Below are 20,932 nucleotides of genomic sequence, written 5' to 3'. Positions count from 1 at the left end.
GATAATGACCCTGGACACGGCATCCTATCTTTTTCCATCCTTATCGTCATATCCATTTATCACCCCTACATATATAGTAACCCTGTTTTCTCCAGCGATACTCAAACTTGAATTTCACTTATCCTTAGCTGCAAAAGTCACATTATGATCGTAATCGCTATTTCAATTATTTTCACATTGATCTAGAAAATTATTGACAGTCTACTTCAGTTGTCTACTTCAGGTGTGCAGGGAAAATCACGAGGTTGTAAAAGTTCTTTTTACCACGATTCTCATTGACATCACTACTATTAACGCGGAAAATGCGGTAGCAGATCGTTAGCGGAATTCTTAATCGCCAATATTAACATTTTCCAAGATCACTTGCCCATGCTGGCGTTTGCTGGCAATGTCGCGGATCGTTGCTGCACCGATAAATATGGCTTCAGAGTCGACCTCGTGGATTCCCTGGAAAAAAAATATAAAATATCATATAAATCTGTCATTTATATATCATTCAATCTCAAAAACACAAATAAAAAAACATTGCATAGATAAAGCTATAAAACGCCCTCCAAACATGATAATTTAATAATATGTATATATTATATGATAGTACGAGTGGAGAAACTTGCACAAGCTAACCTGTTTCTGTAGGAAGCGCCAAAAATTTCGTTGTGCGGTACAATATCTACATGAGACATGCTACTTTTAATTGATACACATTGTCTTTTAGTATTTGCTTTTCTGATTTTATTTAATTGTTCAATTAGTTTCAATAATCATTCACAACAATCAATGTCATGCATTGTGCTAATATATACAATTATATGACACAAGACTGGTGTAGAAATGATACAAAAGGAAAAAGAAAAAAAAATCAAACAAGTCTAACCTCTCTACACCCACATCATGCGATGTCACAAAATAAGAGAGAGCTACTTAGTCCCCGCTCACTTCGAGCAGCAGCATCGGCTACGCTACCTTGGCGAAACGCGCTGCCCCGTGCCATCTACGTGTGAGTTCGCTTTGTAGCCGCATTTCTGAACGCGTCTGGACAGCCGCGAGACCCAATACTTCTGATCCTCAGGATTCGCCGCGAGCAGCAACAACTCACGAGCGCTATTCGGATCATAGTGCAGTTTGCATGGGGCTATGGCATCCTCCTTCTTATCCAAGTGTTCCTTATGAACCTTAATGCGACACCCTGCGTATAATAGCGAATTTTGTTTTATATAAAAAAAGGATAAAAGAGCGACATATGTAGAAGTTAAATCCATATGTAAACGATTATAATAATAGATACAATACGTACTTCGGCATTCGAGAGCCGGCGAAGGTCGAAACATATGCCAGAGCTGTTTCGAACAGACCTCGCAGGTCGTCGGCATGTGATAAGATATTGACACAAACTCATGACCCTTCAGCGACTGAGTGCCGGGTTTATCTGTGAGCTGCGGTAAATCCACTCCAGGCAGTGTATTTCCTTCGTCGCCGGGCCGCCTCGCTTCACCTTCACCGGCATAAAGTAACTGCAAACGAGATTAATTAGTGTTCAATACAAGTGATGCAAGTATGGCAATTCAAAGAATCGAGATTAATAAAATAGATACCTGAAATATTCTGGGTATATCTTTGGCATTGGCTCGGATAACATCACCCTGAGTAACAGATCTAACGTGGAAGACTTTATTCAAGTCTAATATCAGAACCGGATCGGCGTTCATTTTGTCGTTTTCGCTATTATAGAAAATTATCTTCTTGGAGGAGACAACAACATATTGCTTCTTCCAGCCGTGCCGCTTAATATTCTGCTTGTTTGGCACATTTAACCAACCCTCCAGTCTCATCGTACCATGCTCGGACAAAACCGAATCCTCAGCGTCGTCATTCTCGATGGACGAGACGCTTGCAGTTTCCGAATTGAGCGACGCAATTTTCATTTGCAGCGTTTCTATTTCTGAATCCTTCGAATCCAGTTCCATTTGCAGCCTTAGCTTTGCCTGATTTTCCTCCACAAGTTGCGCCTGAGAAAAAAAATAATTTTTACGCACTCAAACAATTATATATAATATATAAAATGCAAGTAAAGATATATCTCGCTTACTTGCATATCTTGCAAATCTTTCTGCCATTTAGCTGCCAATTGTCCGTACTTTTCCCTCTCTTGAGTGAGTTCTTGTTGCAGGCGCCTGCAATCCTTCTCCTTCTTCCTGAGATCTGCAGCAGATGCTTTGTTTTTATTCTTCCCGCTCGACGAAAGATCCTTCCGGTTCATGATCTCGGCCAACTTGTTCACCGCCTGCTGCTTCAACAGTTGTTCAGTTTTTAGCTTGCTGCTTAGCTTTTCAATTTCTTCCACATTGAACTGTGCTTTGCCAAGTTGCTCTTGCGCTTCTTTCAACCGTTTGCCCAAATCCTCCTTTTCCTTCAGAGCTTGATCGACCGATTTCTTGAATTCGCTTTCGTTCTCCTTAAGTCTGTTTATAATTTGTTCCTTTGAATTTAACTCTTGATGATGCTTGGCTACTCCATCTTTGTATTCCAACTCCTTCATGGTTCTTTCCTTTTCTAAGTCTGCTACGGTCTCCTCGGCTATGGACCTGGCCAGCGCTTCACTGTCACCGCGCGCCAAAGACAATTGTAACTGATGAACCAGAGAACTACGTTCTTCCTCCAATTCCTGCTGCAGTCTCACTTTTTCGTCCAGCTCTTCGCGTAATTCTTGCGTCTGTGTTTTGTAAAGAGTCTGAAAAACACAAAAGTTATAATCCTCCCTGAAAATCTAAACTCACGATAATATTGTTATAATAAGTTTCATATTTATTCTTATATTCAATATTTCTTATTTGTATTTTTTTTGTTCATTATTCGATAATTACAGATTTGAGATCATATATGTGACAAACTTTTGTTATTACATACCGAGAAATAAGCTTCGGCTTCTAATTGCTCCTGCAATTCTTTCGTCTGTAGCTGATCGACGTTCCTTTGCGTTTTTAAGTGATGTAACTCCTCTTCTATTTGCCGCTTAGCTTCCCTCAATTGAGCAACCTCTCCAACCAATTGTTGCTCGCGAGCGCGAAGTCTTCCCGCTTCGGACGTTTGCTGACCTAAATCGGTCTGAAGGACGTTCCTTTTCTGTTGTTCCTGCTCAACTTGGCCCTGCAGCACTTTGACTTTTTCCACTTCTTGTCTGTGTTCACCTTCTAATTTTTGCAATCGTTGTTGTATCTGTCTATAATCGACAGAGAGCATAGATGTCTGACGTTCCTTTTCCTGCGCAAGTAATTCCGCGCGTTGTCTTCCGCTTTTCTCCTCGTTTAATTTCGCTTGTAGAGCTATTTGTAATAAACCAATATGCATAACATGAGTAACAATATGAAATGCATTTCTTTAAATTTATAAATACAGAGATTAGAATATGTACGTACAGAAATAGATTTGCCATTACATACAAATATGCAGCAATAATAAGAAAACACATAAAAGATTAGCACAAAATAGCAGAAATGCAGTTTATAAATATAAAATTAAATAATTTAGATATTTCAGAATATATTCTAGCATATAAAAAAAGAAAGTGTGAATTCGCCGATCACATATATTACCTTCGAAAATTCCATTCTTTTGCCCTGCATTGCATAGGCAAAATAAAATATGCTTTATCAGAAATATGATGTCTCTATCTTCAAAATTTAAAACAAGTACCTTTGACAACTTCCAAATTAGCTTCCTCTTTGGAGAGAATGCGCGAACGCTCCGTCTCTTGATGCGCCACAACTTCTTGATTGTACCTCGCTTGCGCAGCTTTTAATTCCAGAGTTAAACTAGCAGCTTCTTTTTCTAACGCGGAAATTCTTTCGTTTAGTTGTCTATTATCCAGAGTCGCCTTCTCCTCCTTCTCACGACTACGTTCTAACTCGAGATGTAAGGCAGAAAGACGTGTCTCTAGTTCGGCCGTCAACAATGATGCTTGCGATCTTGAACTTCGTTCCTTGGAAAGTTGGCCCTGTAGAAAAACGGAAAAACATTTCATGTATAAAAGATAAATTATTTTTAAATCAATTTTTTATTTTAAATTTTGAATATTATTTTATAGATTTTTGGAGAAAAAAATATTTTTATAATTTTTCAAAACTTTACACATCTTGCAAAAAACACAAGATTTTTTTCTAATTAGAAAAAGAAAATTAGATTGTACCTGGAGGGTGGCAACCTCTTGTTGCAAATTATCACGCTGCGCTTGCAGCTGAGCCCTGGCAACTTGAAGTTCGCTCGCCATTTGCTCGGCGGCTTGACGCGCCACAGTGATTTCCGTCGCCTGCTTGCGCAATCTCGTCACTGTTTCTGTTTCTCTCTCTAGTTTACACTGCATCTCTTTGATCTGCTTTTCCAATGTCGTTACTCGCTCAGATGTTTGCTGCGAATTGCTGACATCTCGCGCCCGCCTTGTTTGCTCCTCGTCAAACTTCTTCTTCACTTCCACCAGCAATGATTCCGCCTTCCGACGAGTCTCCGTCTCGTGCTCCACTCTACGTTGCGCCTCCTTGTAATTGTGCCTGAGCAGCGTCAATTCTTTGTCCGCTCTGCCTACTTCTTCACGCAGCTCAGCTTCTCGGCATGTCATTGCTTCCAACTGCATGTTCAACGCTTTCTGTCTCGACTCCATCGTCTCTACTTGCCGTCTTTCACGATCTAGCAAGTTTTCCAGCTGCGAGATCTTCACATCATCAGTGGTACCATTATTAACATGATTCTCCAATCCGTCCACGGATTCCTTGCCGTAAGAGAACATTAGCTGGTAATCTCCCGAGTAAGTGAATCCAATGAAAGGCAGATGATTTCCGGAAAAAGCTTTGGGTACTGGGAAACTCTCCTCTGTTCCGTCCTCTTTGTCGACATCATCAAAATTGCTAGTGTCATCATCCCCTGAAAGTTCGGGCACTACCGGTGGCACACATTCCCTTAGATTATCGAAAGTCCACTGATCGTTCTTGAAGAATGGATGGCTTTTAATTTCATCGACGCCATTACGACCCAGGCGTTTCGTTCTATCAGTGAGGAAGCCGCATATTAAGTTCTTCGCCGAATGAGAAATCTCGACATTTTGAGGAAAGTATAACGAATTCCTGTGATCCATGATCTTTGAATATGTCCCCACTAAGGAGTCGGCAAAAAACGGTGTATCACCGAACAACATCTCGTACAGGAAAACACCTACGGACCACCAGTCGCATTCGCGACCGTATACTCCTTCCCCGCCTTGCGATTGCAGAACTTCCGGGGATATGTAATCGGGTGTACCAACCGCTGTATCAGACCGTACTAAACCGTCCTGCGAAACAAGCATTTGAACATTAAAATTAAGAAGTTTTAATCTGAGAAAAAGAAAGAGAGAGAGAGAGAGAGAGAGAGAGAGAGAGAGAGAGAGAGAGAGAGAGAGAAAGAAAAAGAGTTTATACTCTCGCAATATTATAAGTTTACCTTTTCACATTTTAAATATAAGATAATTTTATTTCTTTAAAGTAAATCATGGTTCAAAAGTTTGTCTTAATATACATAATTAGAATATCTTTACAAAATGTTTTCTATTAATAGTGTTTAAATGTAAACCTAATTAATTTAAAATAAAAAATAGAAGAGGTTAAACTCACAGCATCCATCCTCATACACGTGCCAAAGTCGGCAAGTTTTAGATGACCATGTTTATCGAGCAACATATTGTCCGGTTTCACGTCTCTGTGAACGAAACCCATAAGGTGTATCGCATCTAATGCAAGCACCACTTCGGCACAGTAAAATTTTGCCCATTTCTCTGGCACTTCGTAATTGGACATCAGATTCACTAAATCTCCTCCCGGCATATAATCCATAATCATATAGAGATACTTTTGATCTTGGAATGCAAAGTGTAGCTGGACTATCCACGGAGAATTTGCGTGAGCCATTATGTCTCTCTCTTCCCAAAAAAATGCGGAATCCGATCTTTTAATCTAAAAAAATAACGTGAAATCTCGAATAAGGAAAAATATATAATAGACAAACTTTCATGACATGCACGAAAATGAACAAACAAAGATATTCTCACCATTTCAAATTTACTAAGTAATTTCATAGCGTAAACTTTTTGCGTAGATCTATGTCTAACCAACTGCACCTCTCCAAATGCGCCACGGCCGATTACTTTTATCAAAGTAAAATCATCCGTACGCATTCGCATTTTATAAATCTCTTGTGCTACGAAGTCATCTGTAAAAACACAAATAAATATTCTCATTCTCCTCATATATATAGCACACCTATTCGCTTGTGGAATTAAAAAAGATTACGAAACATTACATTTGTATTAAGCATTATAAAACAATACTTACATCTATTCATATAAGTTTCTATATTTTTCATACGTTTCACGCTCGCATGATCGCAATCTAATACCAAAGCTTGGACTGTATCTAATAAGCAATCGATATTTGTGACACTTCTCGGATCCTTTATCTTCTCCTCCAAAGCCCGTAGGCGTCTCCGCCTATCCTCATCGCACACGGTATCCATCTCTCCTTTGATAGGAGTTTGGATTACTGTGCCTCAACAATGTACCGCTTCTATCGCATTAAAAATTGTCCAAACTCAAGGCTAAAAGTAGCATCGATTTGAACAATGTGTAATAGTGATGCTCAACGGACCTTCCATATCTTCTAAACAAATAAAACCATAAACAAACAAGTAAATAAATATAAAGAAATATAGTAAACAAGTCTTTCTCATAATAAAAAAGTGTGTAATTATATTAACGATGTATAGAATTCTAGTCGCTGTATTTTATGTGCTAGATATAAAAATATATCACAAATTTAAGAGAAAAATAAAAACAGATAACATATGCACTTATAACACTTGGCAATATTTCTAGTTCTTATATAATAGAATAGAACATGAAAGCAGCAACATTATGACAGCGCTACAGTGACAATACGAAACAATTTGAAATTCTGCTGATTAGCATTTCACCAACGTAGCTTGTGTTACATAAATATCTATATAAATATAATTTCGGAATCAAATTCGTATTTGCTGATAAACAAAAATGACAGAAGCGACAAGAGCATTTCGATGCGAGAAAAATACACGTCGCGGTACCGTGTTTAACGGAACAATGACTCAGCCGCGTAATTTGCAAGGTGACAACGATTCGTGCGCGTGTAACAAAGAGCGATCCCAGCAACGATATTGTTATCCGACGCTTTTTCCTCGCAATAACATCGGCAAACGATACAACGATACACGAGGATCCTTCCCGTTGAGCGCTTTTTCATACGGACACTCGTGGAGGTAATAACGAAGAGGAGCGTTCGAACGAATGAGGGTTACGTCAGTAGCAGCGTTTACGATGGAACACGTACGGCGAGAGAACGTCAAGTGAGACGCGGAAGGCCTCGCCTCTCTCGCATCGTCGTTCCCCGGGAATCGACGGCGACGGGGAAGATGTTCGCGAAAAACGCTTATAAAGCGCGCGCACTCGCGTATCCCATCGCGTCGATCGTGTAAGGGAGAGGAGAGGGGAGAGATCAGCCCCTCGTGTCCGAGGAGATGAGAAGGTATCCCGCGGTTCGCACATCTCGCGATTACCGCACCGGCGACGAGAGGGATGAGAGATCGATGAGGATGATCGGGGTACACGTACCTCGTACGTCGCGACGTCACCCTACGTCGTCCCGTTGTTGGCTGGCGACGACGATGTCATCCGGAGGGGCGCCCCGGGTAGAGGAAGGCGCATTATCTCGCGTGGTGTATACGGCCGAACCGTGCGTGAACCATCGGTGGCGATTCGCAACAACGATCGTCGAAAGCCTCTTTCTCTCCGCTTTTTTCCCTCCCTCTCCTCACGCTTACTCTATCCGTCTCTTTCTCTCGCGCGCTCCGCTTTCAATAACGTGCGCCGTTCGATCGCGCGAGCGATACAAACTCCGGATCGGCGATCTCTCGGCGTTACTCACGACGACGACGACTTTCGCATTTTGCTAGCCGCGACGACGGAGAGACGCGGCACCGCTACTGTACAAGCGCACCACTTCCGCGGCTCTTTTACCCGCGCCGCGGGATTATCGATCGTCGCGGTGAACGTGTTCGGTCTGAAATCACCCGGAGGAGACTTTGGGACCTTGGGACTTGGCGCGACTCTCGTACGCGTATCGTTAGCGGTAATAGAGGCATAGAAGGAAGGAACAGAGGGTAGGAAGGGAAGGGGAAGAGCGACAGGCACGTCGTGTCGTGGAAAATCGTCGCGGATCGCGGATGCGAAGAGCGAGCATCGACCACTCCGAAAAGCGTTGAAACGGGACGGTTAGAGGAGGAGGGAGGAAAGGTTGAGCCTTGGAAGAAGCAAGGATAGAGGAAGAGAGGGGGAGGGAAAGGGGAGGGGGGGGGCGTCGTCGTCAGTGGTCGTCGGGTCGGTCGTCCGTCAGTCTAAGATGGCGTAGCATTCAGTCAGTAGCGTTCGGATGACAGTTGGCGCGTCGAAACTGGAACAAGATAGACAACAACGATCACGACGAGAGATCCGTTCGATTGCCCGATTTCGCTGCACTTCGTGTGCGAGCGCGAAAGTGTAAAGTGTCATCGAGAACCATTTATTCTCCAAGTCATCTTAGGATAGGTGGCTGATCTTTCCCCGCGTACGACGTTTCTCCACATTTACACGATACGGCTGTCCTCTCTCTGTCTCTCTCTTTCTCTCTTCTCACGTGGACTTATTTCTTCTTGGCCAGCTTGAGTCTTGCCACGCCGTATTTATAGCGATAACGTGTGTTGTTCAAAAATAGGTGAGTATATATATATATGTACGTGCGTCATCTACGGGTCATCTTTGTCGCCGTCCGATCGTATAAAGATCTTATGCACGTTACATATATTGTACATAACGTCACGTCTCAATCTAATATCATATATTCTTATATGATTGTCAAGTAGAGTAATTACACATTGACATGTTACAGAATCAGATTGCTATCGATATTTAAAACCCGCTGAGAAATATTTCATATTGCATTGACGTGACAATTATATACCCTAAGCGCGCAGATCTTTATACGTCCATCTGGCAGATAAGATAAGGCAGGGTGACAAATACGTCTTGGCGAATAACGGACGTGTTCGCGAGTTTACTTCACTTGTCATAGTCCATTCTCATTACTCTGTGTTCACATTGCAGCTGAAAATCGTGTATATACGCACACGCACGAGCGAACACACTGTATCGTAAAGATGAGCCTGCTCTGCGACTGGCAGACCAGCAAACAGAAACTCTCGGAGCGTGGCCAGTACTTGCTGGAGACTGGACAATGGTCCGATTGCAACTTTATCGTCGGTCAAGAACCTCAACAACAGACTCTCAAAGGCCACAAATTGTTTCTGGCAATGTCTAGTCCAGTTTTCGAGGCTATGTTCTTTGGCGGCATGGCAGAAAAGAATGATCCGATACCGATAAAGGATGTTCAGCCTGAAGCGTTTAAGGCTTTGTTGGAATATATATATACAGACAAAGTAGAGTTAGGATCTTTCGAGTTGGCTTGTGAGTTGTGTTATTGCGCCAAGAAGTATATGCTGCCATGCTTAGTAGAGGAATGCACAAAGTATCTCTGGTCAGATCTCTCGCCGAAGAAAGCATGTAGAGCGTACGAGTTTGCTCAACTGTTTGAAGAACCTGTTTTGATGGACAAGTGTCTGCAGATCATACGCACAAAGACGAACGAAATATTAAAGGAATCTAGTTGGGAGGATGTGGAGCTGGGAACACTTCTCAAGGTCTTGGACCAAGATGATTTGCAGATCAGTTCGGAGATAGAATTATTTACTGGATTGGAACAATGGGCCAAGGCAGAATGTTCTAGGAAATCTCTTGATCCAACCAATGGAAAATCTTTAAAGTCTGTTATTGGAAATGCCCTCTCAAAGATAAGATTTTTGAGTTTGACTCCGCAAGAGTTTGCGGGGGGTCCTGGTATGTCTCCTCTGCTCACGAAAGATGAGGCTTTTGATATATTAATGAATATATTACGTACTGACAACAAAACACCTATGCCCGAAGGTTTCTGTACTAATTCAAATAGCAGACCAAAGCCAGTAAAGTCTCAAACTACAAATGGTGCTACTATGGTATTTCCCAAAGTAAGTCACTAAAGTTCTCTGGATAGTTGCTAAAGAACAACATTTTGCTAAAAGAAGATATATATATGTTAGAGTGAAAAAGTATATATTACAGCACTTTTCTTATTTGTTTTTTCTCTTTTAGGGGTTTTCTTTTTTAGAAGAGGAAAAAACAAGACCTTTGATTTTTAATCCATATGGTCAATTGAATATTCCGGTGCGTACTGGCCTTCTAAATGATAGGGAGCCTAGCAGTACATTGCGGGAAACTTCACCGATATTCGGAGGGAGACATGAACAAGGCATGAATAATGCTATAAGTTTACCAAATTCCTCTTCCACGGCAGTGCTCGTACGCGAAGGACCAAAATATTATTGCCTCAGATCGATAGTTCAACAAACAGATTGCTTGAATACAAACGTACTGGATTGTTCCGTCACGTTCAGTGTGGATAAGAACATTTGTGTAGTGGGTGTACAAGTTCCCACGCAAATCGCCGCGGTAAGCTAGAGAGATTAGTTATTATGTCCATCTAATTACCGTTCGCCAGGAGTTTGGCCAAGGGCTAAACAGGCCTGTACATGGCCCGGGAGCAATAATAGTAATTACCGTTTGCATATATCATGCAATTCGTTTATTAGGCGAGCAGTTTTACTCACGCTATACATGGTGATACGTCTTACACCGAAATCTTGTACGCTCATCTTCTCGACTGCGACGGCACGCGTTTGACGTACACACATTTCACCACTAAAGCGAATTTCGGCACTCTCGTGGAAATTACTTTTAATCGACCAGTTTACATTCAAAAGCATAAGGTTCGTGTAACTGCAATATAATTGTTTTTTTACCATGTAATTAATATCTGTCATTACCTTTTGCAAAAATCATAAAATAATATTCTCATTCTGAAGTGCCAAAGATTCTTGATTTGTTTGATCGTTTGCAGATATATATTATATTCAATCATTTATATCATGAAAATATTACTCTGTTACGAACAGGTTTACCGAGTTGGCGTGGTATTTAATAAGGCTGGATGGTATCCAGTAGGAGTTTGTGCCCAAAACATGTCCTGTGATTCTGTGTTCTTCTCATTCGGAGTTGGTAATAGTGCACATGCGATTCGTGACGGTCTTATTCGATCTATAGTTTTCACATATCATTAGTGTCTTCGATCATGTTGAACATGACAGAAAAAAGAATTGCGTACATACTTTTGGACTTATGAAAATAAAAAGAATCCACTCTTACATTGTACATTGCATTGTTGTGACATTTTCTTATTTTTCAAAGCAATCTTTCACTGTAAATTTTGAAAAAAATGTACAAATATACTCGATTTTAAGCATAAAGATATAATTTATTCTGTACAAATAAAAACCTTTTTAACTTATACGGCGCGAATATCAACATTTAATAAATATAAAGAGAAGAATCTGTATTTTAAATGCTTTTATTAAATTTTGCACATCCATTTGTTATGATTTTCCTTATATCCCAATATCAATTCTTTCCTCATCTTAATCTGATACTTATAAAAAATAATTTATTTAAAATTGTGTTATCTATATATCTTTGCATTATACAGTTTAACAAGATCTACTACTTGTTAAACAAATATCAAAAAAGTTTGTATTAAATTATCAATTATAAAATATAACATACGTATTTTATTTTTTACATTTTTTTTTTTTTTTTTTTTTTTTATATTCGTGACTTTTGCAATATGGCAAAAGCCAATAAAGACCAATAAAATCTTACAAAATAGATTATCAGTCTATAAAAATGTTCATCTAACTTTTTACTTTATCAAAGTATTTATCATTACATCATTTAGTCTATCTGTGGCACTTATAACTCTATTAAAAATACTTCATAACATATATATATGTACGCATTAAAAGTAATAATATCTGTTAAATCTCTTTGTATAAAAACACATTAATTTGTATGTATAATGTTCGTTTGTGAATGTCACGCATTTCGAACATAACATTTTTAATTAAAAATATTATATCTTATGCGAGAGAGTAAAAATTTTGTGCCTTTAAATCTAATTTGATAAACTCTTACGTTTTATGTACAATAAAATCCCAAGTATCTTTCCATCTCAATTTTATCACATCCTTGGCACTAAGAGCTGATGTTCCATAACTAAATACAATGAATTTCTTAAATACATAAATGACAAACAGTATCCAAGCGATAGTACCACATGTTAGAATGTATAAAGAAATGTTCCATGGACGATGAGTGCTGAAATAGAAAATAGATAATTAACATTTACTTCATATAAAATCAAATTATATTTAATAAATTGTACTATTAAATCAGAAAAACATACCCAATTAAATAATACAGATGATCAATTGTTGCTGCTGTTAATAAGACTTTAAAAATAAAAGCTGGTAAGTAATGATGTAAAAACAAAGTTCGTTCAACAAATAAAAAAGGCAAGAAATGAAGAAGGTATCCAGTTAACAATACATAAGCATTGTTAACAAACTTTTCCCATTCTTCTTCGGCAATATCAAAGCATTTTCTTCTTCTTCTCATCAAATAAAATATTAATAGCCCCGAATACACAATTACCGAAATTGTGCCGGAGTACCAAATCGCGATGTTTCCCAAAAGATGTACTTGTGCCTAAAAATCATATGATGTGAGTGCGATTTAAGCTTAATTTATAAAAATCAGTGAATTTATCTAGCGATAAAAAGTTAACTGAAAGCATTAAAATAAGAAACGTAAAAAAATTAAAGTTAAAATAAAAGACGTAAAAAAACAAGTTGAACGCAATTAAAATACATCATATTTTATCTTAAGAATACATTCATCGATATATCGAGCGTTCAAGTGTGCAATTTTTCGACTTACATTGCTGTCGTTGGACACCCAGTACGCGATTCCCCGGGACATCAATGGCCATTCGAGCGGTCCACTGGAATACATATGGCTATTTTGACCTTCCTGACCGCCAAATAACATTTTGATCTGCAGTTCTGCAAATTTCTCCCAGAAGCTTAATGTGGTCGCCTGCAACGGTATCATCTCCGCGCTAATTAGATCCCGTTCCCGTTGCTTTTGGTCCTCGCTCTTAGTATAACGATGCTCCTCGACGTTCCAAATGGAATTGGTCTGGTCCATCAGCCGGTCCGCCACCACCTCGTGCTGATTGAAGCCCCAGTCGGGCAGTTGTCTGCCGCTGAACTTTAACGCAAACTCCGCTCCGTTCGCGTGCACATGTATCAACCGCACTTGGCTCTGTATCGCATGCCATGCATCGCCGGAGTGATCTCTATTCGTGATCTCCACCCGCCAAAGATTTTGCGACGGCATCGATACATTGTAATCGATATAGCACGACACCTCTTGACTTTGCGGCGTCATCGGCGCCGCGACGTCATGCGAATTCAACGCCCTGCTCGTGATTCCGTGTACTAGTTGAATCACATCTCCGTGCCGGATAGGCTTGCTGGGTTTCGTCACCACTAGATCGTTCCTATCTGGTCTTTTGACGATCCACCAGTTGTTAACATCTTTAAATGAATAACAAGTGACCTGTTGCTGATGAGAACTGCCACGACCATCGGGATATCGCAACGGATACACGTGGTTGTGACTGTGTAGCCAGCAAGCTCTGCCGTACGTATGTCGGAGAGTAATCTGTGAACCGTGTGTCACTTCCAAAGGTTGCCCCTTCGTGATACTGGCGAGACCTCCTTCCAAACTCGCTTGAAACGCGCTCGTCATGACCGAATCATGTGGCCCTGCTTTCGAGAGTATCGCCAAATGTACATAGAATATACTTAGATACACGATGGCAATAACGGCGATCAACACGACGAGTCTTATTAGAAGATGAATCCACAACATTGTATTTGACAGAGTCCTCTTTGGAAGCAGGGACCAATAATCGCGAGCAATCAAAAAGAACGCGAGTACCATTGAGTAAAATCCAACATATTTCACACTACAAAAAAAGGTTTTGATTAGACAAACTCGATCGAGAATGAGTGCGGGAAGTGACTATAAATAAAATCGTACCACATTGCGCATGTTAAGTTCACGATGCCCAATATCAGCCAAATCCACCAGGACGCAGATGTCGGTCGGTCCATAATTTTTCGAAATTTTACGATGCACAACAAGCCAAGCAAAGAGAATTGCATCAAAATACTTTCCATCAGAACAAATCTGGATTGTGTCAACAACGTATTGTCTAAAATATCAATCAGTGTATTAACAAAATATGTTAATAGAGGACACCATGCATTGTAGAATTGCGTTAAATATCACGGAGAACAACGATTCTCGAAATACTAAATAACAATTTATATATGGTATGTAAATTATATTATATATGCAGAGAATTATTTTTCATCTTCGAATCATGAACTTAGCAAAATTAATCTTTAAACTTAATTTTTGAATTATGCGAGTCATATATTACATTTCCGCATTATCTACCATATTAGCATTCTTTCAATTAAGAAATTAGAAATAAAAATAAGAGAACAATGTGCCGCAATCTCTTGGGCAATGCACTTTCTACCCAAGACAAAGTTACCAAGTAATAATAGAATTCCGCCAATTGTCGCAGTCCATTGCTTCAAGCCCAGCTCTAAAATGAGATGATATCCCGTGGGGATCAGCAGACTACCGCATATTGCCGGTACTAGGCGTAAAGCATATAGAGGAACCGTATCACCGTAAGGACTTCCGATTCTGTCGAACTTGAATTGTCCGTCGAATCCAGCCAAATATGCCGCGGCGGAAACCAATTGCTTTCCCAGAGGCGGATGAGAGTCAAAAAAGAACGTTCTCTTCATGTATAATCCGACATATTTGCCATAATGCAGCTCATCGAATCTACATGTAATTAATTATGATAAATTAAATAATAGCTAATAATTGAGAAAATGAGTGAAAACTAACTTAAAGTGTATTTCAAGTCCTAGCCATTTTTCGATCAATTATTTTACATTTTGAGAAATTTATTTGATCATTTTGTGTTAAAAAAAATATATATAAAGAGAAAAATATAACTATAATAACACGATAATAATGTATTGATATATAAAATATGTCGCGCGCGCAAATTGTGTATTAAAACTTTCTGAAAACTATAATCTTGTGTGATTTATTTTATAATCATGTTTACTTAATTTTTGAAGTAGTTATTAGTTACATATTATAATAAATTTAATTAAAGATTTTAACAATAAAGTTACAGTTAGCATTCAACCTAATTCGCAATTTTTTATATTAATATTAGTTGCCTTCATTGATTGTTTATTAATTAAAATCTTTATTAATTACATAATTATTGCACATTTTTATATATGTATATTAATTTATAATCGTTAAGTTATTGAAGATAATAAAAGTCTTATGGTATTGGCAAAACGTTGATATCTTCATATAATAATATAACATCAATTATCAATTGCTTATCTCATTTATGTTATTTCTTGAAAAAACATAAGTAAATATTTACACTATATTGCGTGGTTCCTCGAGGCGATAAAGGCGAGTGAGAATGCCTGTAATTAGTAAAATTGTCGCTATCAGATCGATCTCCAAGCTGATCTTGATCCGAGCACAACCTACATCATTCGATACAAGTTGCTTTGACTCAATAGAATCCGATGTATTTGCTGCGTTACTTTCTATTGGATTGTCTAGTGGCTGTCAATAAAATAGCAGATATTAATAGATATATATTGTAATGAAATCTGATAAATAATTTTGAAGAAAATAATTAAAAAGCAATGAAATGATAAGATATATAAGAGATATAATTTTGATAGAACTGTTTTGTTATTACACTATATTTATAAAAAGAATTCCATTTTTCATTATGTTAATAATATGAAATTCTAATAAAATATAAAGATTAGATGTCGCATTATCATCTCTCGTTCTTTTAATTTCGCCTTCTCAAATGAATTCAAAATCAATTTAAGAATATCATGTTCTCTAATAGTTTTCTTAGAATTTATGCGTTATCAAAACGGCAAACAATAATATCACATATATTTTGTAATATATAAGATTCTCGATTCTAAAGCTCAAAAAAAAAAAAAAAAAAAAAAAAAAAAACGGAACAAAGTGCTGACAGAACTGATTCTAATTTTTACATTGCAGTTAAAAATTTACAAATTCACAGGCGTAATTTTCAATATGTTCAGCCAATACAAAAATGCCGCATTCCCTTATTCTTATATGCATATAATTTTTTTTTTTTTTTTTCATGTAACTACATTCTAAATGACAAATACTATTTCAAATTACAAATTTTTATAAACCGAATTGCTTCTAAATACTTGGCTAGTTAACAATTGATTTTATTTAGTTTTGATTTTTTAAAGGTTTTTATTTTTTAGAGTTATTTTTTAGAGGAAAATCATTTTTCAGTTTTTTATCTTGTATGAAAATTATTTTTCAAGGAAAAATTTTTTTTAAAGTTATTTTGCAGGGATAGATATTAAACTTTTTTTGCGTACAAGTTGCGATTTTTTTATATACTCGGCGTATTTTTTTTTTACCTTTGTGAGGTTTCTTTTAGTGATTCCCTTATCCTTATATGCACATAATTTTTTTTTTTTTCGTGTAACTACATTCTAAATTTATTGCTCCGAGAAAATCGTTTCGAATATTGCGGCTTACCTCATCCCTTTGATTTCTTGATTGATTTATCGCGTTGGCATCGTTTTCCACGTGTGTGCCGTGTTTAACGTCCTGCGGTCTCGTTCGCCTGCGCCGGACTTCCATCATCGCGGAAGATGTATCGGAGAGAATGAGAAAGAGAGAAAACACACACTTATCCGATTTTCCCAAGAAGAGAAAGAAGATGACAATCCTAAGTCAACTGTCCGCGATCCCCTGCATTTGCTCTCAAATTTTCACTCAACGAATTCCTCGTTATGATCGCATTTCACATGAAAAACACTTCCATTCCTGTCATCCCAACACACGTCAACGCAGCTGGATGCTGGTCCACCTCTTTACCGCAACGTGCTCCGCTCAGAGATAATCGCGATTGTTCGAAAAATTCCGAGATGTTCTCTCGACGAGTCTACTCTCGAAATGAAACACTCGCGTGATTCAAAATCCGATTTCAACGTGCTAATTAAAGACGGATTCATCCGTCAAAAGCTTGATGCACGCTTTCGTGCACGAGTGGGTTTAGGTTAGTACACGAGTTTGACATAACGGTACCGTCTCTGAGGATCCTATTCGGCGATGGTTCTGCGCATTCGTTCTGCGTTCGTTCTTCTTCAGGATTGTGCGTTTTATCCTTGCAGTTTCTCCATTGTCCTATCATTGACACTTTAATCGTTTTTGATTTATGTATTCTCTCCTTCATCATTTCGCTCGTTTTCACAGTTAACATTCTTGGCAAACGTGTGTGATTATTGATTATATACAGCGTGTCCGACAAGTAAGTCCGACCAAACGAAAGATGGAGGTAGATTGGGTCAAACTGAGTCGAAAAGTCCTGAACCATTTTTTTTTTTTTTTATAACGCTTAATAAAGGAATTATTATTGAGTAAAGTCTGGCCAATCAGCGCCAATCTTTAGCTGGGCGAACGTGAAGTGTGTTCCTCCGCACGCTACCAAGCGCGCGGTTCACCGACGTGCGCCTGGCTAAAAGTTGGCGCTGATTGGCCAGACTTTATTCACTAAGGCCCATTCTACGATAAGTCGTATGTCGTTAGTCGTAAGCAAATTAACCAATCACAGTCGAATATTTTCGGAATAATCGACTATGGTTGGTCAATTTGCTTACGACTAACGATATACGACTTATTGTAGGACACGCGTTATATAACTTCTTTATTAAGTGTTATAAAAAACAAAATGGTTCAGGACTTTTCGACTCAGTTTGATCCAATCTAATCGAATGCACGCAGAACAACACGTGACAATAAGTCTACGCGATAAAAAATGATGCGGAAGTCGAATAATTTTCTACTCTTCCGGAAATGACATGTCTTCATGTATATAAGGCTATAAGGCAAGGCATTTCCCGGAAATAATAGATATACATAATGAGATGTCACGAGATGTTGACCGCAACGTTTTCTCGTGCGAGACACGTTTTTTATCCCAAGATAATTGATTATGAATCAATAAAAGCAAAAAATTAATAATTGATTATAAATTAATAAATTAATAAAAATAAAAGCTTTAATATATATGTATATCAATTTATATTTCTATCGTCTACTTATTATCTATTTGTTATCTTTGTTATTTTTCAGCTACTCTATTGAGAGAAACTTTTAGAGAGATTTAAGATTTTCAATATTTTGTTATTGTGCACAATGTTGATAATTATCCTTTAAATAACAAGAAAACGAAGGAAAGAAATTAGATTTTATGTTATTATTGATATAAATATGGATATTGATAAAATATCATGTCCAATATGTGGCAAGGAATTTGCTTCCTCTATTATCGAATCTCATGCTAACAAGTGCTTATTCTTTAATGAATCTGTGAAAGATGAAACCACGATTTTGCTTAAAGACTCAAGTCCTATAAACAAAAAAAGCAAGTTAAAACCAACAAATGTAAAAAAAGCGAATCAAGTGGCTGTAAAGAGAAAAAGTTCTTTGGATCAATTTGCCTCCCAAAATTTTCAAAAGGAGGAAGAAGATGTTAAGGATGACATGCTACAAAAAAGTGTAATTATTATTACTTAAGACAGATTTAAATAATATTGTAGTTTGATAAAACATATTTATATAATCACACAAATAACACACAGGTTGTAATGATCGACTATTTTAAAATATATGCCAAATTTGCTTGTATTTTGCTAAATAATTTCTTTAAAAATTATATTGCATTAGAGTCATAAATTTTATATTTGCAGATAAGCAATGAATGCAAGAAATTGCGTGGAAATGAACGTATACCTCTTGCAGAACAGATGAGACCTACATCATTATTAAATTTTGTCGGCCAGGCACATATTCTTGGACCACGCACTATGCTATCAGAGCTCTTGCAAAAGAAGGAGATACCCAATATGATTCTCTGGGGTCCACCTGGATGTGGCAAGGTTTATATCTTTAAATTTTTCTGTTTCTGTGTGAATATACAAGTATACATTTGTTTTCTTGTTTCACAGACATCCTTGGCTAATGTTATCGCGCACATGTGCAAAAATGATGCAAGTCGTAAACTCCGATATGTTAAGCTCTCTGCGGCCATGGCTGGTGTCCAGGAGGTAAAAGAAGTTATTAGTGTGGCCGCGAATCATATTAAATTTGCGCAGCGAACGATAGTGTTTATGGACGAGATACATAGGTTCAGTAAGACACAACAGGACGTTTTTTTACCACACGTCGAGTCAGGAACCATCACTCTCATTGGTGCTACAACAGAAAATCCCTCATTCAATCTGAACTCTGCATTATTAAGCAGATGCAGAGTGATCGTTTTACACAAATTATCCATTGCAAATTTGGTATCTATTTTAAAACGTGCTGTAATTTCACTGGAAGGTATAATACATATATCAGATAAAAGCACGTTACAAAGTGAAGAAAGTACTTCAAAAGAAGACAAGATCGAAATGGAATCGTCCTATAATACAAAGTTTATTATAGACGAACCAACGATAGAGTGGTTGGCTGAAACTTGTGATGGTGATGCTCGAATAGCTTTAGGAGGATTAGAAATGGCTGTGCGATCTAAAGCACCGAATGAAGAGGAATTACTGGACGTCGGACCGGCCATAATAACGCTGAACGATATCGAGGAGAGTCTGAAAAAGACGCACATGTTATACGATAAGAAGGGTGATCAACATTACGACACGATTTCCGCATTACACAAATCAGTTAGAGCCAGTGACGAAAATGCTTCCCTTTATTGGTTAACTAGAATGATCTCTGGCGGTGAAGATCCGGTTTATATCGCACGAAGATTAGTGAGGATGGCTAGTGAAGATATCGGCTTAGCTGATCCAAAAGCTCTCGGTTAGCAAATCATTCATAATTTATAATTGCTAACACTCATAAATCGTATATTTTAATAATAATTATATGAGAGTGTAGGGAATAGATTTGTGAAATGTAATTAATTGTGAATGTAATTTATAGTTCACTTAATGTAAATGTATATTATTTATTAAGGGATAGCGATGCACACAATGCATGGTTGCAAAATGATCGGGATGCCGGAATGCGATATTCTTTTGGCGCAATGTACAATATATTTAGCGAGAGCTCCAAAATCCAGACTGATGGAAGACGCACTTAGAGCTGCACAAAAAGTTGTAGCCGAGCATAAGGGCCCGCAACCAGGAGTGCCCTTACATATAAGAAATGCTCCTACAAGACTCATGAAAGATTTAGGTAAATATTTTAATTTTTATCTCTTTTAAAAAAAGTATACGAAATATACATTTTTAATAAATTTAACTGTTATGTCAGGGTATAGTAAGGGATATAATATGAGGCACAAAGATGAGTCTGGATTGAGTTATCTGCCGGAGGGATTGGAAGATTTAGATTTCTTTGGTGATGATGAGGACGATACAATGTAAAAATACGCTGATAATTGCTTTATTTTTAAGATACATTTCGTAATGTATATATATATATACAGGGTGACCCATTTTAACTTAGGCAGCCAAATAACTCGAAAAATAAGCACTACGAAAAAATGTTTAGAATCAAAATTTTGTCATTTCGAGGGGGACGTACAATGACGTTAAAATGAGCCCCCCCACCCCTTCCCCTGGGCGGTGAGGGGGGGCAAGTTTGAAATCTTAAATGGGA

General features: G+C 38.0%; 4 protein-coding genes across 9 annotated transcripts; 2 read left to right on the top strand and 2 right to left on the bottom strand.

The window, feature by feature from the left end:
• Positions 1 to 225: 225 nt before the first annotated feature.
• LOC138939738 (Rho-associated, coiled-coil containing protein kinase 2) lies at positions 226 to 8,345 on the bottom strand. Of its 3 annotated transcripts, none has more exons than XM_070307838.1 (13): positions 7,664 to 8,345; positions 6,354 to 6,677; positions 6,071 to 6,231; positions 5,637 to 5,975; positions 4,184 to 5,317; positions 3,691 to 3,991; positions 3,591 to 3,614; positions 2,905 to 3,311; positions 2,087 to 2,728; positions 1,593 to 2,006; positions 1,295 to 1,511; positions 964 to 1,186; positions 226 to 447 (listed from the first exon to the last, which is right to left on the bottom strand). In XM_070307838.1, the coding sequence occupies exons 2-13, from the start codon at positions 6,532 to 6,534 to the stop codon at positions 360 to 362; spliced, it is 4,131 nt and encodes a 1,376-aa protein (XP_070163939.1). In that variant the 5' UTR covers positions 6,535 to 6,677; positions 7,664 to 8,345; the 3' UTR covers positions 226 to 359. The 3 variants fall into 3 exon arrangements, with proteins under 3 accessions (XP_070163939.1, XP_070163940.1, XP_070163941.1); XM_070307839.1 differs by lacking the exon at positions 7,664 to 8,345 and adding an exon at positions 7,383 to 7,602; XM_070307840.1 differs by lacking the exon at positions 3,591 to 3,614 and having other exon boundaries at positions 2,905 to 3,320.
• A 76-nt stretch (positions 8,346 to 8,421) lies between these two features.
• LOC138939740 (BTB/POZ domain-containing protein 2) lies at positions 8,422 to 11,550 on the top strand. Of its 2 annotated transcripts, XM_070307841.1 has the most exons (5): positions 8,422 to 8,801; positions 9,191 to 10,146; positions 10,271 to 10,627; positions 10,768 to 10,944; positions 11,131 to 11,547. In XM_070307841.1, the coding sequence occupies exons 2-5, from the start codon at positions 9,244 to 9,246 to the stop codon at positions 11,293 to 11,295; spliced, it is 1,602 nt and encodes a 533-aa protein (XP_070163942.1). In that variant the 5' UTR covers positions 8,422 to 8,801; positions 9,191 to 9,243; the 3' UTR covers positions 11,296 to 11,547. The 2 variants fall into 2 exon arrangements, with proteins under 2 accessions (XP_070163942.1, XP_070163943.1); XM_070307842.1 differs by lacking the exon at positions 10,768 to 10,944 and having other exon boundaries at positions 11,131 to 11,550.
• A 387-nt stretch (positions 11,551 to 11,937) lies between these two features.
• Rt (Protein O-mannosyltransferase rt) lies at positions 11,938 to 17,746 on the bottom strand. 2 transcript variants are annotated; one of them, XM_070307953.1, is made up of 7 exons: positions 16,802 to 17,746; positions 15,630 to 15,820; positions 14,700 to 15,001; positions 14,177 to 14,351; positions 13,007 to 14,102; positions 12,474 to 12,775; positions 11,940 to 12,385 (listed from the first exon to the last, which is right to left on the bottom strand). In XM_070307953.1, exons 1-7 carry the CDS (start codon positions 16,907 to 16,909, stop codon positions 12,199 to 12,201), a joined length of 2,361 nt encoding a protein of 786 aa, XP_070164054.1. In that variant the 5' UTR covers positions 16,910 to 17,746; the 3' UTR covers positions 11,940 to 12,198. The 2 variants fall into 2 exon arrangements, with proteins under 2 accessions (XP_070164055.1, XP_070164054.1); XM_070307954.1 differs by lacking the exon at positions 15,630 to 15,820 and having other exon boundaries at positions 11,938 to 12,385; positions 16,802 to 16,887.
• Positions 17,121 to 20,750, top strand: LOC138939784 (ATPase WRNIP1). 2 transcript variants are annotated; one of them, XM_070307957.1, is made up of 6 exons: positions 17,121 to 17,324; positions 18,401 to 18,826; positions 19,018 to 19,206; positions 19,276 to 20,128; positions 20,285 to 20,506; positions 20,585 to 20,750. In XM_070307957.1, exons 2-6 carry the CDS (start codon positions 18,539 to 18,541, stop codon positions 20,695 to 20,697), a joined length of 1,665 nt encoding a protein of 554 aa, XP_070164058.1. In that variant the 5' UTR covers positions 17,121 to 17,324; positions 18,401 to 18,538; the 3' UTR covers positions 20,698 to 20,750. The 2 variants fall into 2 exon arrangements, with proteins under 2 accessions (XP_070164058.1, XP_070164057.1); XM_070307956.1 differs by lacking the exon at positions 17,121 to 17,324 and adding an exon at positions 17,963 to 18,153.
• Positions 20,751 to 20,932: the final 182 nt, after the last annotated feature.

The sequence above is a fragment of the Polyergus mexicanus genome, unplaced genomic scaffold (genome assembly GCF_030449975.1).
Source record: "Polyergus mexicanus isolate NDT 795.1 unplaced genomic scaffold, iyPolMexi1.0 SCAF_15, whole genome shotgun sequence".
Taxonomy (NCBI): domain Eukaryota; kingdom Metazoa; phylum Arthropoda; class Insecta; order Hymenoptera; family Formicidae; genus Polyergus; species Polyergus mexicanus.
Note: the sequence above shows the minus strand (reverse complement) of the source record. Positions and strands in the feature narration are given on the sequence as shown.

What these genes read in the sequence shown, in the direction of transcription:
- LOC138939738 (XM_070307838.1), bottom strand. Translation starts at nt 6,534, where the DNA reads ATGGATACCGTGTGCGATGAGGATAGGCGGAGACGCCTACGGGCTTTG. An exon ending in AAGCCGAAGCTTATTTCTCG is followed by an intron (nt 2,729 to 2,904) that starts GTATGTAATAAC and finishes TGTGTTTTTCAG; the next exon opens with ACTCTTTACAAAACACAGAC. An exon ending in GCCGGCTCTCGAATGCCGAA is followed by an intron (nt 1,187 to 1,294) that starts GTACGTATTGTA and finishes TATTATACGCAG; the next exon opens with GGTGTCGCATTAAGGTTCAT.
- LOC138939740 (XM_070307841.1), top strand. Translation starts at nt 9,244, where the DNA reads ATGAGCCTGCTCTGCGACTGGCAGACCAGCAAACAGAAACTCTCGGAG. An exon ending in CTACTATGGTATTTCCCAAA is followed by an intron (nt 10,147 to 10,270) that starts GTAAGTCACTAA and finishes TTTCTCTTTTAG; the next exon opens with GGGTTTTCTTTTTTAGAAGA. An exon ending in TTTACATTCAAAAGCATAAG is followed by an intron (nt 10,945 to 11,130) that starts GTTCGTGTAACT and finishes TGTTACGAACAG; the next exon opens with GTTTACCGAGTTGGCGTGGT.
- Rt (XM_070307953.1), bottom strand. Translation starts at nt 16,909, where the DNA reads ATGATGGAAGTCCGGCGCAGGCGAACGAGACCGCAGGACGTTAAACAC. An exon ending in CAAGAAATCAAAGGGATGAG is followed by an intron (nt 15,821 to 16,801) that starts GTAAGCCGCAAT and finishes TTTTATTGACAG; the next exon opens with CCACTAGACAATCCAATAGA. An exon ending in GAGGAACCACGCAATATAGT is followed by an intron (nt 15,002 to 15,629) that starts GTAAATATTTAC and finishes AATTACATGTAG; the next exon opens with ATTCGATGAGCTGCATTATG.
- LOC138939784 (XM_070307957.1), top strand. Translation starts at nt 18,539, where the DNA reads ATGGATATTGATAAAATATCATGTCCAATATGTGGCAAGGAATTTGCT. An exon ending in GTCCACCTGGATGTGGCAAG is followed by an intron (nt 19,207 to 19,275) that starts GTTTATATCTTT and finishes CTTGTTTCACAG; the next exon opens with ACATCCTTGGCTAATGTTAT. An exon ending in AAGACTCATGAAAGATTTAG is followed by an intron (nt 20,507 to 20,584) that starts GTAAATATTTTA and finishes CTGTTATGTCAG; the next exon opens with GGTATAGTAAGGGATATAAT.